The sequence below is a fragment of the Carcharodon carcharias genome, chromosome 14 (genome assembly GCF_017639515.1).
Source record: "Carcharodon carcharias isolate sCarCar2 chromosome 14, sCarCar2.pri, whole genome shotgun sequence".
NCBI lineage: Eukaryota > Metazoa > Chordata > Chondrichthyes > Lamniformes > Lamnidae > Carcharodon > Carcharodon carcharias.
Genome location: NC_054480.1, coordinates 38,594,030 through 38,617,303, shown reverse-complemented (window position 1 = coordinate 38,617,303; position 23,274 = coordinate 38,594,030). Strand labels below are relative to the sequence as shown.

At 44.3% G+C, this 23,274-nt stretch overlaps 1 protein-coding gene across 3 annotated transcripts in view; it reads left to right on the top strand.

The window, feature by feature from the left end:
* znf512b (zinc finger protein 512B) overlaps positions 1-23,274 on the top strand; it is a 161,485-nt gene that overhangs the window by 103,322 nt on the left and 34,889 nt on the right. For 2 of the 3 annotated variants that reach the window (XM_041204067.1, XM_041204066.1), the window contains exons 7-9: positions 8,690-8,782; positions 9,425-9,553; positions 17,924-18,048. In XM_041204067.1, coding sequence (XP_041060001.1) covers positions 8,690-8,782; positions 9,425-9,553; positions 17,924-18,048 — 347 coding nt within the window. The remainder of the gene's footprint in view (positions 1-8,689; positions 8,783-9,424; positions 9,554-17,923; positions 18,049-23,274) is intronic. The other variant, XM_041204068.1, reaches the window with a different exon arrangement.

The following is a 23,274-nucleotide window of genomic DNA, read 5'->3' as shown; positions in this document are numbered from 1 at the left end:
GAAAGATACAGATTTTTTACATGCATGCAAGGCAGTGACAACATTAGTCAGTACGTAACTGAGCTGAGAAAACAAGCTAAATCGTGTGAATTTGGAGAGCTTGAAAAGTCACTCATTCGAGTTGGATTAATTTGCAGAATCACAAATGACTCTCTGAAAGAATTTTTTAAAAATTTGTTCATGGAATGTGGGCGTCACTGGCTGGGCCATCCTTAATTGCCCTTGAGAACTGAGCGGCTTGCTAGGTCATTTCAGAGGGCATTTAAAAGTCAACCACATTGCTGTAGGTCAAGAGTCACATGTAGGCCAGACCAAGTAAGGACGGCAGATTTCTTTCCCTAAAAGACATTAGTAATCAGATTGGTTTTTTCAACAATCGACAATGGTTTCATGGTCATCATTAGATTTTTAATTCCAGATTTTTCATTGAGTTCATATTTCACCATCTGCTGTGGTGGGATTTGAACCTGGTTCCCCAAAGAATTACTCTGGGTATCTGGAGTACTAGTACAGTGACAATACCACTACACCGCTGGCTCCTCCATAATGGCTTTTGAGAGAAGTTGATCTCACACTGGTAAAGGCAATAAATATCTGCAGAGTGGCAGAGACAACGAAATGCCAGATTAAACAGATGACAGAAGATGGTAAGCTGCACATGGTCAAACAGTTAGATGCAGTTAAACAGAAACAGCCCTGGGAAAGAACAAATAGGCCGCCTGAAGGTAAAAAGAACAAAACTGCTATTAAAACATTTAAATGCAGCCAGTGTGGAACAGAGTATTTACCACATAGTTGTCCAGCCTATGGAAAGCAGTGTAAAAACTGTGGTAAACTAAATCACTTCACTAAAATGTGTAAATTGAAGAAAGTGCACACAATTGCAGATGATGACACAGACACTGAAACAAAACTTTTCGTTGTTGCAGTAACAACAAATTCCAAAGAAGATGAATGGAAGGTTGATTTAAAAATTGCCAACGCTATAGTGAATTTCATGCTTAAAATAGGTGCACAATCAAATGTCATTCCCATAAGCCCATATTGTAAAATAAGCAAAGAAAAGCAGCTAACTAAAACAAAAGTGAAACTGTCTACTTATACAGGTAAAAAGATTGCTGTAGAGGGCAAGTGCACACTTAAAGTGAACTCCAAAAAAACAGTCTCAAGCACTTCCATTCATAGTGGTGAAAACTGATGCAAACTCCATTCTTGAAAACAAAGCTTGTGAAAATCTGAAGCTAATTAAGAGGATAATGACTGTTACCACTGATGACATCCTGAGCGAGTATAAAGTTGTGTTCCAGGGGATTGGCTGCCTAAAAGGAAAACACACCATCAAGATTGACGAAACTGTGACATCCAAAGTACACCCGCCCAGGAAAATGCCAGTAATGCTGAGAGACCGATTGGAAGCAGAGAATGGAGAAACTTCACATCATCAAAAAAATTGAAGAACTGACAAAGTGGGTAAATCGTATTCTAATTGTAGAAAAACCAATGGGAACCTGCGAGTCTGTCTGGATCCCAGACACCGAAACCAGGCAGTACAAAGAGAGCATTACCAGCTGCCCACAGTAGAAGAGATCATGTATAAGCTAGCTGATGCTAAATACTATTCAGTCTTGGATGCGAGTTCAGGCTTCTGGCAGGTCAAGCTGGATGAACGTAGCTCCTACCTCTGCACCTTCAACACACCATGTGGGCGATACATGTTTTTACGCTTAGTCTTTGGTATTAATTCAGCTCCGGAGGTATTGAAGAAAAATGAAGCAGCTGTTTGAAGGGTTAGAGGCCATGGAAAGCAATATCGATCATGTGCTGCTCTGGAGAGCCTCATGAGAAGAACACAACCACAAACTGAGACAGGTGCTGGCCAGAGCTAGAGAAAGGAACATCAAGTTGAAGAAGGAAAAGTGCAAAATAGGTCTTCATGAAATCAAGTACTTGATTCATGTACTAAAAAGCGAGGGGCTGAAGCCAGACCAGAGTAAAATCAAAGCAGTGAACATGCCACCCACAGAATGTAAGAAAGACTTGGAGAAGTTTTTGGGAATGGTGAACTATCTTGGGAAATTCATTCCAAATGTCAGAACTGCCAGCACCTCTCACAGAACTTCTACAAAATAATGTGCAATGGTACTGGGAACAAAGTCACCAAGAAGCATTTTTTTATTCATTCATGGGATGTGGGTTTCACTGGCTGGGCCAGCATTTATTGCCCATCCCTAGTCGCCCTTGAAATGGTAGTGGTGAGCTGCCTTCTTAAACCACTGCAGTCCATGTGGTGTAGATACACCCACAGTGCTGTTAAGAAGGGAGTTCCAGGATTTTGACCCACCAACAGTGAAGGAACAGCAATATATTTCCAAGTCAGGATGGTGAATGTCTTGGAGGGGATCTTCCAGGTGGTGGTGTTCCCATCTATCTGCTGCCCTTGTCCTTCTAGAGGATAGTGGGCATAGGTTTGGAAGGTGCTGTCTAAGGAGCCTTGGTGAGCTCCTGCAGTGCATCTTGTAGATGGTACACACTACTTCTACTGTGCGTCGGTGGCGGAGGGAGTGAATGTTTGTGGATGTGTGTTGAGCAAACGGGATGCTTTGTCCTGGACAGTGTCGAGCTGCTTGAGTGTTGTGGGAGTTGCACTCACCCAGGCAAGTGGGGAGTTTTCCATCACACTCCTGACTTGTGCCTTGTAGATGGTGGACAAGCTTTGGGGAGTTAGGAGGTGAGTTACTCGTCACAGGATTCCTAGCCTCTTACCTGCTCTTGTTACCACAGTATTTATATGGCTAATCCAGTTCAGTTTCTGGTCAGTGACCAGTCTGAAGAGAATACTGACCCAGGCACCAGTATTAAAGTATTACAATGTCAGTCAGCCAGTCAATATCTCAGTAGATGCTTTAAAGACTGGCCTGGAAGCTGTCCTCTTGTAAAATAAGGATCCAGTGCATACGCTTCAAAAGCAATGACTGAAACACAGCAGCTGTAACACAGCCCAAATAGAGAAAGAATTGCAAGCAATTGTGTTTGGCTTAGAACTCTTCCACCAGTTTGTCTATGACAAAGACGTGGAGGTAGGGTCTGAACATAAGCCTTTGGAAGCTATAAATAAAAAGCCCCTGAACTTTGCACCACCAAGTATTCAAAGATTACTAATGCATCTGCAAAAGTACCAGGTCAGAGTTAAATATAAACCGGGCAGACTCTCTGTCATGTGCATACCTACCCATCACCGAGGAAGAGGATCAAGAAACAGAAGCACCGGTTCACATGCTGACAAAGAACTCACCTGTGGCTGTGTCCAAACCGGATGAGATCAGGGAAGCGACCAAGAATGACATCACCCTGAGAAAACTGCAGTAGATTGTGCAAGTTGACTGGTCCACACATCGGACCGGAGCCCCTTCTGCTTTACAAGAGTCGTGGAATTTTTGTGAGGAACTTCATGTAGCAGAAGGAAACTTTTCAAGGGAGAAAAGATCATAATTCCTGCAACACTGAAGAAAAAATGCTGCGGTGCATACATGAAAGTCACCTCGGCATAGAAACATGCAGGAGAAGAGCTCAAGATGTAATGTATTGTCCTGGAGTGGGAGCACAAATCGGGAAAATGGTGAATGTGTGTGCAGTGTGCCAAAAGTACAGTAAATCACAACAAAAAAACCAGAGAGGTTCCAGAGAGATCCTGGCAGAAAATTGGAGTGGACTTGTTCACATGTGACAACAGTGAGTACCTACTAGCAGTAGATTATTACTTAAAGTTTTTTGAGTTTGTGCCGCTGAGAAATGATTGTAAGAGCATCACTGTAATAAATCAATTAAAATCAATTTTTGCTCACCACGGCATACACAGCTCATCTCAGATAACCCACAATTTTCAGGCACTGAGTTTCACAAATTTGCACAGGACTGGGAGTTTTGCTGCACTACGTTAAGTCCCAAATATCCACAATCCAACAGAATTGTGGAACCTACCGTGCAGACCTTAAAACAGCCTTTGAAGAAGGCAAAGTTGGATGGAAGAGATCCGTACCTTGCTCTGCTGGATTTCAGGAATACTCCATTAGAGGGCATTGGATCATCTCCAGCAGACCTCCTGTTGAGGAGAAGACTTAGAACTAAGCTTCCAACTGTGCCCCAACTGTTATTTTTGCAACCAGTGAGCTACATGTGCAGGACCTGCTCAAATTGTAACAGCAGAAGCAGAAACAGTACTTTGATCGAGGCGCCCGACCTCTGCCTGACCTGAACATGGGAGAGACAGTGAGGATTCAGCATGAAGGGATCTGGAATCCTGGGGTTGTCACAGGAATCACAGGAGAACCAAGGTGTTACATAGAGTGCAGACTCCAGATGGACAATAGTACAGGAGAAACCAGAAATTCTTAATGGAAAACAAATGAAATGCAACCCTGTTCTGAACCAGGAAGTGTAGCTGAAGATCAAAAACCAGAATGCACCAGTGAAGCAACAGATAACCCAACAAAGCCTGAGTGTCCTGAAAACTATCCAAGGGGTGATAGTGACACAAGAGCTAGAGAAGGCCCCTTGTCCTTCAAAATCATCTCTGTCACCATTCAGAACATCCAGTGGAAGAATTGTGAAAAAAAGAGATACAGAGATGAGTAAAAGACAAAACAGACTGATCAAAACAGAGTGAGAAAGAATAGATAAGAGACTTTGTGTACTTGAGTTGCATATAAGTTTTGTTTTTGAAAAAGGGAAGTACCATGCTAATAGCTGATTGTGTCTGGAATGCGCTGCCTGGGAGGGTGGTGGAGACGGGTTGCCTCACCTCCTTTAAAAAGTACCCGGATAAGCACTTGGCACGTCATAACATTCAAGGCTATGGGCCAAGTGCTGCTAAATGGGATTAGGTAGGTAGGTCATGTGTTTCTCACGTGTCGGTGCAGACTCGATGGGCCGAAGGGTCTCTTCTGCACTGTGTGATGCCTTGATTCTGTGACTGCAGCATTAGATACTATATGGTACTCTGGACTATATACGGAGTCACCTGACCTGAGGGTTGAAGGTCAGATAGTACATGTTGGATCACGTCTTGATAGAGTGGATACTGCGGATATGTGTTCATGTTAGGAAATGTGTTATCAATAAAGTTAGCTCAGCTACAATGTCGACAGACTGTGTGCATCATTAAAAAAATAAACAAGACATACAATGGATTCTGAACTGATTATAATCTGTATTATGTTCCTGAATATTTTTTCTTCCCTCAAACTTTCATGTAACATTCTAAGGAAATTTCAAGGTCAGATATGGTTGTGCAGCAGTGACCCTTAGTTGCAACATTTTAGGTTATCCAATGGCAGCTATTTCCATGAAGTCAGCCTAATGGACTTTTATAAAACTAATTGCTTCTGTTGTTTTTGTCCGAGCTAAGAAAGGATATTATTGAAATAAATTTATTTTTGATTTTGGGAGATTAGTCCTTTGAGTCATCAACTTTTTATGGGATTTGATTTAATTGCAGATAAATTTGAGGCATTTAGCCTCAGGGAGAAGTGTGCTCTTTTGTGCGCATGCGCGAAAGAGTGCACCCTCGCTTTTGGGGAATCCCCCCCCCCCCCACCCCCTCTCCGCACAGGAAGCGCATAGCGCTTCCCGCCAGATGTCACGCTGGGTGGGCCTTAATTGGCCCGCCCACGAAAATGGCAGTGGGGCTGGCTTCTCTGGTGGGGATCGTCTCCCCGCCCGCCAGAGATTGGGTCGGGCCCGCCCGCCCGGCAAGCAGAAAATTCTGCCCTATGTGTGTGTTTGCTGACAGAAGCAAGCAGTTCAGTTTGGGGAAGGCCGAGGCATTGCAGCTTTGCCATGCTGTGTATTGCATCTCACCAGATTGACAGAGCCAGGAAGAGATGCTAGACAGTTAGGCCTGCACGTCAAGCAGAGAAAATACTCACTTCATTATTTAATGCATGGAATGTGAGTGGGAAAACACTCCCTTCATTGTTTAATGCCTGGAATGTGGGTAGGGCTTAATCTCAGTTTGGATTTTGAGGGAAAAACAGCTCCATGGAAGAAATCTACAGTGATCCTCACAGAGCCTTGTGGCAGAAAGCAATCAGCGGAGTTAGCTTGGAAAACTATGGGAAGGCAATTGGGTATCTACTAATTTAAATATTCAAAGAGTATAGATGCATTCATCCCAGTACCAAAATATGTAAATTTTAACCATTGACAAATGGGCTTTGTACCTGCAAGCCTAAAGAACTCTTGCTTGGGTAGAAAAATTCCTTTGGAACCTGACCAGATCAATTATGCCAACTGATATTAATAGCTGCTGTCATGAAAAATTATAGAAAGAGCCGTGCAGTACTAATCCTATAATGGCAATGTTCAGACTTATGCCAATGGGCAGAGTGAAATAGCAAGCAATAGTGTCTGCAACACTGCAGACTTTTTTTTAATTTAAAGGGCAGGAGATTTGAATTCCTTGGCAGTTACCTTGCCAGCTATCTTGATATTTCTCCTAGCAATTCCTATGAGATTATGCACTTTTTACGCACATTCATGTCTAATTTTACAAATCCCAAAGGGCATGCTACCTATCCCAAAGGGCACGCTACCTCTCCCAAAGGGCACCTTACCACTCCCAAAGGTGCCCCAGGGCCACATCCAGAAGTGTACCCTACCTCTCCAAAGAACTCCAGCAGCTTTAGATCTTCTATCTGGTCTGAATCGCACAGGTCATGTTTTAGAGATACCACTGGCCAAAATCAGATCTGATTGAGGTGGTTGCAGTTGCCTCTGTGAATTTTGGATGTGTAAATTAGAACCTGTCCCTCGAGTTTAATCCAGCAGTTTTTTGGGCTCCCTTACACCTTGCTTTGAGCAAAATCAGCAATTGTAGCAACAAAGTCACTAATTCTATTTTCTAATTGGCTACATCTAGGTGTCCAGTTCCAGATGACCAGGGGCAAAAATGGGAGGATGCAAAAATTTTGCCTCAAGTTAAACAAAGTTCAGCCTCAGTTTTCCTTCCCCTTCCCTCCAGTCCATATCCCTTTCCCCTGACACTGGATAAGGCACCATGCCTGCAGTATATTAAACTTGTGCCAGCTTGACCAAGCTGAAATTTGGTCAGCCCACTGATTTAAATGGCTTTGCTCATATTCCCTGTGTAGGCCCTTTGGGCTTTTACAATTTTCTGCTTAGCAACAAGACCTCACATCTCTGAAAATCCATGATGAAGCTGGAAGAGAAACTCAATTTTCCAGGTTCTCCTTCCCTTTCTGTCTGCAGCCTCATACCTTCTGCCCAGGTTGCCATCCCAATGAGCTTTGACAAAAATGTTTGCAGGGGTGCAAACAATGCCCTCTCCCCCATTATTTATTGGCCAGTCTTTGCCTGCGCTTGCAGATGCACTCCACCCTTCCTTTGAGGGAAGTCCTGCATCAATAACAAGGGACAAAGCTCTGGCATAACCAGCCTCCTCTGCTATTACAGTGATTTGTACCTGGAACATAAGTATTCCTATGAGCCTGAATATTATACACATATTAAACAATCATATAAAACTGCAGAAAATGACAATATTTATGGCATTCTCTGGACAACATAAACATGGCACTCTTCAGAAAATGTACTTGAGGCCAGAATTAATATCTCAAGAGTTTTTACCTTTTTTCTTTCAGAAAAATGAATACATAATTAATTAGGCAAAACTGTGCATTGGCTTTACAAAATATCATTTAAAAAACCTCTCAATTTGACCAGTGTTTCCTATGAGCAGAGTTTATGCACCTTACGGTCATGAGTTATCTTTCCTGCACAATGTTTAGTCCAAAGACAGCAGGTCTTGGGTCTGTAACAATAAAACATTTTGGTATGTGAATTGGCCACTGTAATCTCGCAAGTCTCCTATATTTGTTTCTCCAGTCTCCCAAATGGTGGACTGATTAACATTTTAGAAAGAGGTTGGTCAATGATAACCAATAAGCTAGTTTCTTTAACAAATGTTAACTGAACGAGAATTGTAAGATTTATAGTAAACCTCGCTGTGCTTTGATTTAATCCAATTGGACTCTTTGTCATGAAGAAAATAATAAAATGCCACAATGTTCTTGTTAGTGCATTCAATATCACTTTTCTGGTCTATGGTTTCTGTCCAACTTAATTGACTTTGTCTTAAACGATGGTCTATTCACTCTCTCTGCGTCCTTTATCAGATCTTGCACAACTGCCTTTGACTATATTTTCCCATGCTGTTTTGATCCCAATTTGGTGGAAAGCCAGCAATTTAACCTCGGATCTGCTCCCCACATTCTCGGCTGCCAGTTAAAATGTCCACTGTTCTCCCGATTGGGAATCTCAGGAAATTATATCCTGCTGTTCTTGAATCACAGGAAATGTAATTAACTTCAATTTTCTGAAGCCGGCGTGTTATGTGAGAAGTGCTATTCCACAAAACCAATTCCAAAGAGAAAAAAACTACAGTTGATATTGGCGATGACTTTCCTTTGTCTGTTATTTTAAGATGGTTTATTTTAAATAGCTTAACGGATCTAGTTAAATAGACAAAGAACATCATACTATAACAAGCTTTTGTCTGCAATTTTGACCATTAATTCCCAAATCATACTTCAGTACTCCTTAGGTCAAATGCAGGTTATTCTAAAAATTAAGTAATTCAGTCTGATATTTTGCAATAATTTGTTTGAGCTAGGAAGGAAACAGAAGACACCTAAGAAGTTTACAGGGGAGCAACCATCTATATCAGGAACCTTTGGATTAAAAGGTAAACCAACACCACAATCAGGTAATTAAAAAACAGTTTAAATAATCTAGTTGAACAGTATTACATTTGAGAAACATTATGAAGATATACAGTAATAACATGTTGGAAATTTTATCTCCCACCGAAACCAATCATGTAGAATATTGAATTTGTGGTGCAACTGTAGAAAAATGCACTATTTCCCTTTTTGGGTAAACAGCTTCTCAGGAAGGTGTTTTTTCTTTAAATATTCCTCATTATTTTGAAAAAGCGAAACTTTTATTACACATTCAACGTAGAGTTAATTTCTTTCTGCCTCCTTGATTTCTGTGTTACTGTGGGATTTTTCAGGTACATTTACTTATTGCAAGGAGAGTTTAATACAGTTTTCTTTTCCCCTCCACTTGTTGGTGGGTAGATAGTCAACTCGAATTGAGGACTGTTAGTAAAGAGCAATGAAGGGAACATCTTAAATGTTATATCATTACATGACTCAGCAAGATGCATCGTAAACAAGATTAACAAATATGTCTGCTGAAAATTATATCTGATCATGGTAGAGAATAAAAAAAACCTTAAAATAGCAAAAAGACTAATTAATTATCATTGTGTTGGATGAAAGACAGTGATTTTCCTGTGGTGGTTTCATTATGCTCCCTGAATTAATTACTTTGTTAATTAAAGGCCTGTCAAAACCAGATGACAAGGGAAGGGGTAGAGGCAAGAAGAAAAATAATATCACAAGCACTGAAGAATTGCAAAGGAAACCTTTGGGAGTTCACATAAAAAAAGAAGCTGTCACATATTTGCCAGGTAAAATAAAAAATTCAAAGTTTCATCTATAATCTGTTCCAAAATTATTCAGCAACATTGTGAAACTAAAGTATTAAAATTTTTTATATTGCTGTAAAGAGAGACATGTAGCCGAAGCTTTTCACTTTGCACTTATCAGGACAAATGCAAGAATGCCAAATTTCAAATGATCCCAACAGTTTATGCCACAGGAGAAAAAGGTACTGATTGGTTGACAAGTCAACTCTGATTGGCTGAGGCATTGGCATGGAGAAAGCAATGAACTATAGGCTCCCCAAGCTCCGATAATTCAAAAAAGATGCAAGGTGTGAACATATTCCTCTTGTTTCAAGAGAACAGATCCCCGCATTTGAAAGTCTATCACATGCTACAAGCTCAACTGATTACCTTAAATTGGTTGTTACAGTAGCTATTAGCGCACCTAGGATTGCTAAGCAAGTGCTACCCAATCGCAGAATCACATTTAACATTTTGTTTAGGGTTTTGAAAGCACAGGCTGGTTGAGTATGGTCTGTACTCTGCCTATTATGAATAACTGAAGGAACAACCTGTTGGGTTTGCTTGCATGCTCCTGAGGAGGCAGGAGGGAGGAGAGTCTCTCATTGTGACACAGTGCCTGATCAAGGGACCTGGCATCAGGAATGGGGAGGAGGCCCATTGAGAACCACCCTCTGCCCTTTTTTCCTGACCATCCCCTTCCTCCTCCCTCAAGCAACAACCCCCTCTCCTATCCCGCCCTCTCTTATCTATAACCTAGTTCCCTCGCTGTTCCTAGACCTCTGATGCATTGCCAGGAGCTGTCACACTGCTCCCGGTGGTGCTGTCTGCAATGGAGAGCTGCCAGCCTCTGATTGGCTAGCAGTTCTTGGGGGATGAAATTTCTGCTCCCGAGGTCCTTGATCCTAGGGAAGGCCCACTGCTGGCCACTTAAGTGCCTGACTGGCACTTAATATGGCAAACCTTCCCCATAGCATGCAACACAAGGCTCTTGCCAGCTCTCCAGCCAGCAAGTGAAACCCCTGTTGCCTAGATAAAATTCCACCCATTGTTACGATTGGGTGAGGGGGAGTGAGCTGGATCCCCTTCTATTCAGCGCCCTTGGTTGGTCACAACAAAGGTTTTAAAATTTATTTGCTCCATAAATGCCTTTTCCAATCCAAATGTATTTATTTGTTAATAAGGAGCCAATCAAACCAGGATTTCTTGAGTCAAAGAAAGAGTAAGTTTACTGGTTAGTAAACTGGAGGAAAAAAAAAATGCCACACACTCACGCACGCAAACACACACACCCCAGAAGGTTAGAGCCCAATAAAAGCTACAGGAATATGTGATTAAGTCCTTCGCTTGTCATTGAGGTCTAGATTGTTGAATGTTGCGGCCGGTTGAAGTTGAGCGGTTTCCTGTAGAATTCTGGAGTTGACTTTGTTCAGGTCTGCACTTCGTTGAACACGCTTTTTTAGACTGTCATGTTTCTTTTCCACCTGCTTTCTCTCTCTGATTCTGCTTGACAGAACCAGTTTTTAAAACCCCTCTCTATATATTCCTGGAAAGGAATTAAATTAGTATGTCTTACAGTCATTATTGTAAACCAAGTTATCCCATTTTTTGATCTTTTCATCTTCAAAACCTTTGACACATTTCAAGATATAAATCAACAGGAGATGGGGGTTATTTTGTTCCCCACCAGGGTTTTGAATGTCTGATCAGCATCTAGCTGGTTAGCAGTTCCCATTATGTTGATAGAACGACAACTGATCAAAGTCCAGCACTTTGCATCTTTAATACCTTCCTTTCAAGAGTGTCCCAGTTTGAAGTGACCCTCGACACCCCCAAGGCCTGAAATTCTGTGCAACAGGTTTGCAGTGCAACTCATATAGAAACTTTCCAGAAAGTGGTCAACTTTACAGTATCAGCCATCAAGAGATTAGTGGCAGTCAATTTTTGATCAGTGTCTTTTCTCACATGTTTTTAAAAAAATAGGTCTTTAAACAGGTCATTAGGGCTGTGATTAGCAGATGTTGTTGTAGGTAGCTTTCACTCAGTTATAGTTTCCTGTCATCACGAGAGTGTCCAGTGAGAAATACTTTTATTTAGTTTTCTGATACCCTTAATACAAGTCCTAAATGATTAGTCGTGATGAGTTCCTGTAAAGCCGACAGAGCAATTATAACCATGGCTTATATTTTACAAGTATTTTCTTATAGGCAGCCATCACAGCATGAAGAAAATTTACAGTTTAAAATAAACCATAGCCAATTTCAAAAATACGGTTATGCCAGGAATGTTTATATTTTTTTTAAAATGTGTCTAGAATTCAAAGTTTATGGAGTCTTTTTTCTTGTTCATTTGACATGTGGGTGTATGTGGCAAGGCTTTTATTGTCCTTCATAAGATGGGGCTTTTTCTTTCACTTGAACCATTGCAGTCTGTGCGGTAAAGGTGCTCCCATAATCCTATAAGGAAGGGAGTTTCACGTAATTCCCATATTTGGTAATAGTTAATCACCTTCTAATAAATAATCATAAGAATTTGCGGCACGGTTGAGTTGATCCTTTTCTACAGCATTCTTTCTCAAAAAGACTGTTTTGGCTGCGACATTTTTAAGGTTTTCGTTTGATCTTTGAAGACAAGTGTACGCAATATTAATGTAAAATGGTTGATTACCAATCGGCAGCCTGTTTTGCATCTCTCCTGATTTTTATTAGGGCAATGAAGAGTCCAACAATGGGCCACTTCTGCCCCCGACGGCTTTTTACCAACATCTGAAGGGGCCATAGCCACTTGGAGACTGCCAAGTAAACCCTGGTGGCCTCCTAGGGTGTTCCTGGGAGCTGGGGGCTGGGGTTTGGCTCCTCAGTGGCACTGACTGTCCCTGTGGCCATGGCAATGCCAGTGGAACAATGGATTGCTGCCAATTGCTGGGGCCTGGCTACCAGGTCCTGACAAGGCTAAAGAGAAAACTTACCTGGTCCTTGAGTGTGCCCTCACTACGCACTCCAGCCTCAGCAGTGCTCACCTCGAATGATGGCTCTGCCAAGCCACTGACCCTCTGATCGGGCTGGCAGATCTGGGAGGAAGGCTGCTGTCCTCAATTGGACAGCAGTCAGACCACTATCGGTAAAATGGCACCAGCTGGAGCGGGGTCAAGTCTGGCTTTTGGTTCTGGTGGCTGGGCTTAGGGCAGAATCATCCCAGATTTGCATTAGCGGGCTTGAAAAAAGACATTTTGCCCGCCAGCCACAATGGTGAGCTTTCATGTTGTACCATCCCCTTCCCCCCTCATAAATTATTCAGTCACAGGAAACACACCAGATTGCTGGTGGGTGGCCTCTAATTGGCTCACCAAGCCGTTATCTTGCCGCTTCCTCAGGCAGGGCACCATATTTAAATGCAGCCGTGTGCCCACTTCTCAATGCTTACAGCCCAAGACTGCTCCAGTGAAGACAAGGCCCCAAAAGCCAGAAAGATTCTGCCCCCCCGACTCAATGACACATCCCTGGGACGTCTTCTGGACACCATGTAGGTTTGCCACGAAGTCCTGTAACTCTACCCTGGCCGCAGGAGGCCCATCAGTCTCACCACTCTGGCTTGGGAAGTGGTGGCAAAGGTGGTCAGTGCCAATGCTGCACACAAGAGATCGGTCATCCAGTTCAGAAAATGGATGAATGATCTCATCCACGCCGCCAGGGTAAGGGAACTATCCCATCAACCTGAACTCACCGACTCTCAAGCCCATCACACATTCACTGGCATCTCACTCACAACCAGCTCAAGGGACATCACCAATCACTCTCTCACACACACACCCATCACATCTGGCCTCATCTCCTCTAGAGATCGCCTCCTCATCTCATCCATGGCTCCACTCAGCACACAAGCATGCCTGACATCCTTCTTATTTGGCCTGGCATGCGCCTTGCTCACACTCACTCACACCTGTCTTTATATAGGACAAGATCATGCACAATCACCAGGAGAGGTCCCAGACCGGGGTTGGAGTGCCGGACATCAAAGTCCTCACTCTGTTCGAGATTCGCTCTTTGGAGCTGGCCAGAGAGGACATTGACCGTTCCTGCAGCGATGGTGAGGTTGGTGGCAAACAGCCACTTGAGAATCCTGCACCACATCATTCCTCTCTCAATGCTATTCTGAGTCCACTGTTCTGTGTTCAAAATGGCTGCCAAGCATTAATAATCTCCACTTTCTCGTCTCGGCACATCTGACATGTAGCCCTCAGGCAACCTTGAGCCCAACCCCAGTGCCGAGAGCACCTCGGATGAGGACCCTGAAGGCAGCACCAATGAAGACCCGCCACGGCGCACACCCACACCCTCCGCAGTGATGTGTTTCCATGATATGACCCTGATCACAGGTGGCAAGCGAGCTGCCCTCAGCCAGACAGGAGTCAGACCTTCACAGAGGCAATGTGAAGATCTGTGGAGTGTCCTCACTGCATGTCGTCATCATCCTGCTAGAATCTAGTGATTATTAGGGCCTCCGCTGCGTCTCTATGACATGAGCCTGAGCACTGAGGGTATGTGCGCTACCATTAGCGACAGAGGAATCAAACGTTCACAGATGCATGGGTGAGGATGTCAAGACTGTCCTCGCTGCACCTTGTCATCATCCTCCACAAATCTTGTGGCTATGAGGGCCTCCCGAGTGTGCCTGCTTCATGTGGCCAGTGGAATGGCCTCATCGCAGGCATCCTTGCCTTCGAGGATCTCATCATCGTCATCCCCTTCAACATCCATCTCATCGGAGGATATGTACAGCTCTCCCATCTGCTCCTCAGCCAGGACCTCCCCCACCAGCATTGCACACCAGGTTGTGTAGCATGCAGCAAGCTACAGCAATGTACGACACCCTGTGTGGAGTGTATTTCAGTGCTCCACCAGACCTGTTGAGGCACTCATTTTCAAGATGCCTATCTTTTGCTCCACCAAAAGTCTGGATCGCAGCATGAGCCTCGCTGTATCTGAGGCTGCTGCACAGGCAGCTATATCCTCTGTGGGTAGCCCTTGTCCCCGAAGGGCCAACCCTGCAGCCTCTCTGGACCCTGGAAGATGTCAGGGATCTGAGACCTAAGGATGTAGGAGTCATGAACGCTCCCTGGAAATTGTGCGCAGACCTGTAGGATGCTTTTGTGGTGGTCACGCACCAGCTGAACACTCAGCGAGTTGAACCCTTTGTGGTTGATGTAGTTCACTGCTTGTTGTCATAGAGATCTAAGTGCCACGTGAGTGCATTCGATGGCACCCTATCCCTGTGGGAAACATGAGATCTGCGCAAATCCCAATGGTCTTCTTCCTGGCTTTCCTGATCCCAGTCAAAATGTGTAAAGTTCTGTGCCTTCGCAAAGATGATGCCCGTGACCTCCTGGATACACTTATGCACGGAGGCTTGCGAGATCCCACACAGATCACCTGTGTAGTCCTGGAAGAAGACACTGGTGTAAAAATTGACCACCACAGTCACTTTCAAGGTCACTGACAGTGGATGCCCTCCATGTCCCCGTGGCACCAAACCCTGCAGCAGGCGGCATATGTGACTGCTGAGTTCCCTGGACTTACACAGTCTTCAGCGACACTGGTTCTCGGTCATCTGCAGGAATGACAACCGCTGTCTCTTGACACTGGGTTTAGCAAAAGGCCTACGAGCAATGGATCTTCAGCTGTGTGCACAGCAGGTCCTGTAACATTTTCATCTTGAGGGCAGTGCTCCTCCCTTTGCCGAGGTGGGCCCCTCTGCTGCACTCTTCTTCTTCTCTGCTCACTGTAAGCCATGAGACACACTGCTAAATCACCAGGCTTCATGATCCTGATGTTCTCCTCCCGCAGGATCAAAGATGGAGACATGTGGATTAGCATATGTGTCCTAAGAACCTCTCTCGATTAAGTCTGAAGGCTCCTTTGTGCATGTAAGAGAGTGCTGGTTATCGTTTGGATAGCCAGTGTGTAGTGCGCTCATTAGCTGATGGAAACACCACCCACCTCCACCTAACTCCACTTGACCGACTGGGGGCAGCTTCGGCCACTGGACTGCACGTTGTGCTCTCAGCTCAGGCGCAGGCATTTTGCTAACTCGCATTGCAAGGCTGCGCTGTTAGCTTGAACTATGAGGGATACTAGTCCAAATTTTAATAAAGACATTGCAAGGGGCTGTGAGTGCCTCTGCCAGTGACTACGCTATGGCCACCTTCCTCAAGGGGTTTCTACAACTTGCCCAGTCGTCCAATTAATATGCTGATCCCTAAAACGGACATTAATTTGCAATCTGCACTTGAGAGTTGAAAAGTTCTGGAGCACTTGGTGGCACATTCATGCTTTTGTATTGCTTTAGTGGGTAGAAAAACTTCAGAGGCCCAACTCCAAGCATGTCCATGGAGCTGCTGCTGAACAGTCTTAGCTGTGGAATAATGCTCACTTTTGACAAGCTTTTCCAAGTGTGTGGCCACTTCACTCACCCCTCCCCCCACCATTCCATTTACACCCCCCCCCCCCCCAAACATGTGCTTGTGTACTTCTTTCAGTCTTTGCTGCCTGCCCCCGCACTCCCTCAGCCTCACCCGCCCTGGAGCCCTTTCCCCAGCACCATACTGAAAGCCAGCTGGGAAAAAGTCACTTGCCTGCTCCCACCAACACCGCTCCCCCCGCCCAGTATGCAGCGCCTCTTCCTTGATGCCCTATGGGCGATGCTCACAGGTGCTGTGCAAGGTTGTGTGCACTCATCTCCAAGTTCCCCTCAAAGTTCAGCTCACCAGGTGCATGCCTATTAAAGGTAGCCGTGAAGCACGCCATTGTGAAGTCACGCCAACATAGATGGTAAATTTGACATGGAGAGGTGGGAATGATTCTGGCAAGCCAGGCTTATAATGAAATGTTAAAGTATTGAAATTAGGTTCCTGCGTGTGGTGGCGAGACGCAGCCCACCATTGACAGATAGAGTGGACGATCGCAAACTGATTTCACGACAGTGTGACACTGATTTTTGGCCTTCTCACCATACTGTCTGCTCAAGCCCTCCATGATGCCCGCTGCCAATGGGACCAGATGATTCCGCACTTATGTACTGATAAAATTCAGCCCAAGGTTCCAGCAAATGCATTAGAGAGCAGTGAAAATCCATAGATTTCTACAGAGATCTGTTTTTATTGTTGCTTGCTGGAGCTGTGCTGTGTAAATGTTGTGCCTTCAGCTGCAGGAAGGGCAAGAGAAAGGACTGGATTGCTTTGTAGGTTTCCAGCTCGCAAACTGAAATATTAATATAACAGTAACAAAACTACTAATGTGGAGTTTAATTCAGGCTTGCTTCCAAAAATAAGCTTTGGTTACTTTATGCTGATTTACTGACCCAGCAGGCAGCCCACCCACTTCTGGAGTGCAATTTGCAGTCAGTCAGCAGAGGTCTATTTAAAGCAAGAATGCAAACTCTTCTGCAAGATTTTGCTATTGGAGTGCTATAACAAGAAGCCTGAGCTGAGTTAAAGGCAAGCCCCCAGGTTCTTTCTGGAGGTCCTGCGGTAAGAGCTCAGGGCAAGCAGGGAAGTTCTTTTCCCAGCTGGTGGCAGGAAACAAAAGACAATTTAAAATAACTTACCATTCTACGGCTCCCAGGTTCCCAGAGCCACTTGCCACCAGGCTGACCTGGCTCTGAGGCCACGATGACTATCCTGCAGAGACATCAGAATTGCTGTCAAGCCCCGATGATGCCAACGGCGCAAGGTTGCCATATTTAAAGAAGGAATCCATTCCCTTTTGCTGGGTTCCAAACATATGCCTTGTCAAAAGAGCAGGTTAAGATTGTAACCTGTGGGAAGTCAGCCATTTTAACTGCTTTCCTGGATTCTACCGAGCAGTTAGAGTTAAAATCATCCCTCGAGAATCAGATATACTAATAGCTATTACAAAAGGGCTGCTTTGATTTAATGGATTTATTAGAGTGGAAATAGATTTTTCAGGCTGTTAAGCTGCATTTGCATTGGACTTAATGCCACTGCTTCCCAATGCTCTGATTTCGAGGAACCAGAGGCAGTGACGGTATAACCATGCTAAATCTGGCTGCTGCAAAGAACTGTGTTTTTATTGGCAACTTGCAGTATGAACACACACAAAGGCCAGTAAAATAAACAGCTTTAAACAGTTGCAACAGAAACTGCAAAGAGTAGTTGTGGTAAAAGCTGTCTTACGCTAGAATAGAATTGAAAATGCCTTCTATTTTCAATAGCATGAGACTCCCATTGTTGGGAGATTCCAAACAATGTTACATTTTATGAATAGTGTGACATTAAATGTGTGATAACCAGTTAAAGTTCTGGAACTAGGTCTTTCACTGTTGTTTTTAATTTTATACTCATACCGTTGATAACAGGAAGCCAGGAAGAGAAGTGGCATCAGGAGATTACAGAGAAAGGAGAGGTTGTCTGTCCAAACTGTATGACTGTGCACAGAAAGACAGTAACAGGTTTAAGGAAACACCTGGAAATCTGCAAAGAGGTATGTAAGATTTAATTCTACTAATGTTAGAAAATACACAGAACCTATAATTCTGCTTTTTTTATGGGGGTGTAGAGGAGGGCTGAAATCGAGTCGTTCTGTCATTTGAGGTACAGGTCAAATAGACCAGAGTTAACACCAATTCTAAGAGACACACTACATTCCAGTAGAACTTGTCAGTGGAAGATGTGCCTGTCCCCATGGTGCATGTCTGCAAATGACGGGATAATGACGACAAAATCTACTGGCTCCAAAGTTCACCCATTTAAGCAGGAATTGCACTTGACTTGAATTAAGCCTGTAGAAGATTGGTAAGTTACCCACTTGCCTTGTCACACCAGGAAGTGGTTGAGCTCACAGGCTTTGACTGCTGATAAACTCTATCAGGAACATCAGCTTTGACTGGAGCAAATACAAAATAACTTTACTCAGCTTTGCAACTAAGAAGTGAACCGACAAGCTGTACTTCTGCAATTTCATCAGGGAAATCTTTTGCTTTCCATTCTTCCGTCATGAAGCCCCTACCATAGGACTCATTATGGACATTCGCATACACAGAACAAGAGAAGAAATAAGAGGGTCACAGAGGATAAAGCTGCAAGAGAAAAGAGCTGAGTCTATATATCACGCATTTCCCCTGATGAAACCTCCTTAAGGAGGCAAATGTTCTTTTGAGTAGAAGGAACCATTTGTCTCATTGCAAACATCCTCTCAAATATAAAAAGCAAAGAACAGGCATAAACAAAAATACCTGGAAAAACTCAGCACGACTGACAGCATCTGCGGAGAGGGATACAGTTGATGTTTCAAGTCCGTATGACCCTTCATCAGGACTGTTACATATAGAAATTAAATGAAATATAAGCTGGTGGAGGGGGGTGGGTCAGGAGAGCTCGATAGGTGGGCCAGCGATAGGTGGATGCCAAGAAGAGACTGCCAACGATGCCATAGAAAATAGGACAAAGGGGTGTTGACAGTGGTGATATTATCTAAAAGATGTGCTAATGGGGACATTAAGGGAAGCAAGCTAGTGGCAGATGGCCCTAGTGGGGGTGGGGTGGGGGGAAGGGATCGAAATGGGCTAAAAGGTGGAGATGAAACAAAAGATCGAAATAAATTTAAAAATAGGAGGGAAAAGAAAAAAATATAGTTGTAAAAAAATTATAAATTATTGGAAAAAGGGGATGGGGATGGAGGAGAGAGTTCATGATCTGAAATTGTTGAACGCAATATTAAGTCCAGAAGACTGTAAAGTGCCAAGTCAGAAGATGAAGTGCTATTCCTCCAGTTTGCGTTGAGCTTCACTGGAACATTGCAGCAGGCCAAGGACAGACATGTGGGCATGAGAGCAGGGTGATGTGTTGAAATGGCAAGCGACAGGGAGGTCTGGGTCATGTTTGCAGACAGACCAAAGGTGTTCCGCAAAGCGGCCACCAGTCTGCGTTTGGCCTCTCCAATGTAGAGGAGACCACATTGGGAGTAGCGAATGCAGTAGACTAAATTGAGGGAAGTGCAAGTGAAGTGCTGCTTCACTTGAAAGGAGTGTTTGGGCCCTTGGACGGTGAGGAGGGGGGAAGTAAAGGGGCAGGTGTTGCACCTTCTGCAGTTGCATGGGAAGGTGCCATGGGAGGTGGTTGAGGTGTAAGGTGTGATGGAGGAGTGGACCAAGGTGTCTCGGAGGGAACGCTCCCTGCGGAATGCCACCGGGGGGGTGAAGGGAAGATGTGTTTGGTAGTGGCATCACGCTGGAGTTGGCGGAAATGGCGGAGAAAACGCAGAGGCTGGTGGGGTGATAAGTGAGGACAAGGGAGACCCTATCATGTTTCTGGCAGGGAAAGGAAGGTGTGAGGGTGGATGCACGGGAGATGGGCCGGACACGGTTGAGGGCCCTGTCAACCACAGTGGGTAGAAAACCTCGGTTAAGGAAGAAGGAAGACATGTCAGAGGAACTGTTTTGGAAAGTGGCATCATCAGAACAGATGTGACGGAGGCGAAGGAACTGAGAGAATGGGATGGAGTCCTTACAGGAAGCGGGGTGTGAGGAGCTGTAGTCGAGGTAGCTGTGGGAGTTGGTAGGCTTCTAATGGATATTGGTAGACAGTCTATCACCAGAAATTGAGACAGAGAGGTCAAGGAAGGGAAGGGAAGTGTCAGTGATGGACCACGTGAAAATGATGGAGGGATGGAAATTGGAAGCAAAATTAATAAATTTTTCCAGATCCAGATGAGAGCCTGAAGCGGCACCGAAGCAGTCATCGATATACTGGAGAAAGAGTTGTGGGAGGGGGCCTGAGTAGGACTGGAACAAGGAATGTTCCACATACCCCATAAAGAGACAGGCATAACTGGGGCCCATGCAGGTACCCATAGCCACACCTTTTATTTGGAGGAAGTGAGAGGAGTTTAAGGAGAAATTGTTCAGTGAGAGAACAAGTTCAGCCAGATGGAGGAGAGTAGTGTGGATGGGGATTGTTCGGGCCTCTGTTCGAGGAAGAAGTGGAGAGCCCTCAAACCATCTTGGTAGGGGATCGAAGTGTAGAGGGATTGGACGTCCATGGTGAAGAGGAGGCGGTTGGGGCCAGGGAACTGGAAATTGTTGATATGATGTAGGGCATCAGAGGAATCGCGGATGTAGGTGGGAAGAGACTGGACAAGGGGAGAGAGAATGGAGTCAAGATAGCAAGAAATGAGTTCTGTGGGGCAGGAACAGGCTGACACGATTGGTCTGCCGGGACAGTCCTATTTGTGAATTTTGGGTAGCAGATAGAAGCGGGCTGTCCGAGGTTGGGAGACTATGAGGTTGGAAGCTGTGGAGGGAAGATCTCCAGAGGATGTGAGATCAGTGACAGTCCTGGAAACAATGGCTTGATGTTCAGTGGGGTCATGGTCCAGGGGGAGGTAGGAGGAAGTTGACGCTCATCCTCTGTGAGGTAGAGGTCAGTGTGCCAGACAACAACAGCACCACCCTTGTCAGCGGGTTTGATGACAAAGTCAGGGTTGGACCTGAGAGAACGGAGTGCGGCAAGTTCAGAAAGAGACAGGTTAGAGTGGGTGAGAGGAGCACAGAAATTGAGATGACTGATGTCACGCCGACAGTTCTCAATGAAAAGATCAAGAGCAGGTAAAAATCCAGAGAGAGGGGTCCAGGTGGAGGGAGAATATTGGAGGCGGGTAAAAGGATCCGTTGAACAGGGAGAGGACTCATGCCCAAAGAAGTGAGCACGGAGACGAAGGCGGCGGAAGAAGAGTTCAGCATCGTGCCAAGCCCGAAATTCATTGAGGTGAGGGCGTAAGGATATGAAATTGAGTCCTTTGCTGAGCAGTCAGCAAAGAACAGGCATACCTCGGATCACTGGACTTCATATCACATATGTATATGGGTACAAAAATGCTTCTTTCTACCACCAACTCTACCCCGGTGTTTCTTTGTGCTATTTTTAAACCTTTCATGGTGCAATGGCAGGGTGCTACCTGAAGGCTGAGAACACCTGTTATTGCTGAAAAAGGGACATTTTTTGTCAAAGCTTTTCATCTTGCACTCATCAGGACAATTTGCAAGAAAATACCAATGTCTGGGAAAACAACATATATTTTACTGTATGAGAATATGTTGTTTTCCCTGATATTGGTATTTTCTTGCGAATTGTCCTGATGAGTGCAAGACGAAAAGCCTTGACAAAAAATGTCTCTTTTTTCAGCAATATTCAAGTTCTGTACTATACCAAATGACCAAATATCTGTTATGCTTGCTTGTGCTTATGGTATCAAGAACCTCTTGGGACTGAGGTTGTCCTTGTCTAGGCTTCTGAGTCCCGGGAGCACTCTTCAGGCAAACTGTGATGTCATTGAAGGTGCGTGGGCAATTTGGATCTGTATCTTGACACCAATGAAAGGAGGCATATAAGGAGTTGACATAGATTTAAAGTTTATATCAACTGTCATTAAGAGAGAAAAGCATTGTAAGAGCACATTTTAGCTATGCCACTTGTGCTAGATCTTGGATCTGAATGCCCACTGGCTCATGGGAGGCCAGAATTAACGGCATCAGTTAAATACCAGACCTTGAGCGATGGGGCCCCAAATTTCAGGAAAGCCACTTTCTATCATTCTCTCCAAGTGTTTTTCCAAGGCCTAAAGACAACTGGTCAAAGCATTTTCTGAACGTTCTGGAGGCCTCTTTACCACTGGGTTAAATGATATCATTCATTCCAGTCAAGTTGTCTTATATTGAATACTTCAATATTGACACCACGGATAGCATTGAGTTGTGCCATGACCTGTGACATCTGTCTCAGGTCCTCCAAAATCATCCCACGTGTCTCATGTAGGTGGAACACTCATTCAATATCCTTTTTAGAGCAAGATCCCAGAGATGTGGATCTTCAGGCTTAGGAGCCAGGTCTGGCTTCTGCAGAAATGGAAGCAAAATGCCTGTTATTGGTGAAAAAGGGACATTTTTTTTGCTGGAAACCTGAAAAATTGAAAGTGCTGAAAATACTCAGTAGGGCTGGAAGCATTTTTTGGTGGAGAGAAACAAGAGTTTTGTTTCTCTCTCCACAACTGCTGCCAGGCCTGATGAATATTCCCAGCAATCTGTTTTTATTTCTGAATTCTGCAGAGTCTCAGCTACCTGTTTTCTTATCCCACTTTCATCTCTGATGCTGTGAAATTAAGGAAGAAAGAATGTCATTACGTACTGCAAGTAAGGGTTAAAGGCAACAGATTTGGAGGACTGCTGGCTCTGGCTTGCTGTGTGTCATAAATTGGCTGCCATCTTTAATGCCCAGGTTATCTGTTTCTTCCAATTCTGCCATTTCCCCTTTAACCAGCAGCTGATATTATATCCTGCTGCTGTGCTGAGACCCCGTCTCTCCTCAAGGTGTTTTCCATGCTACCCCACACACCTTATTTTTTAAATAAACAACAAGGTCATTGCCATAATCTTCTGATAGGTGGAACTTACACCCTGCCTCATCTCTAACACTGCAATGATTCATTCAGAAATAGAGGCTTCAGAAAATAGGGGGACGGAATATCAGGAAGCTAATGAGTATTTAAAGTAGAGTTGTCCAGGGATAAATCTCAGTTTTTCTTGAATTAATCAGACAGGTTGATATTCTAATTTATTGGGCTCCTTTATGGCATCCTGCAATTATTTGTTTAACTTTTATATTCGCTCCTGTTTGCTTCTAATCACAGAAAATTGCTATCCATATACCCAGCTCC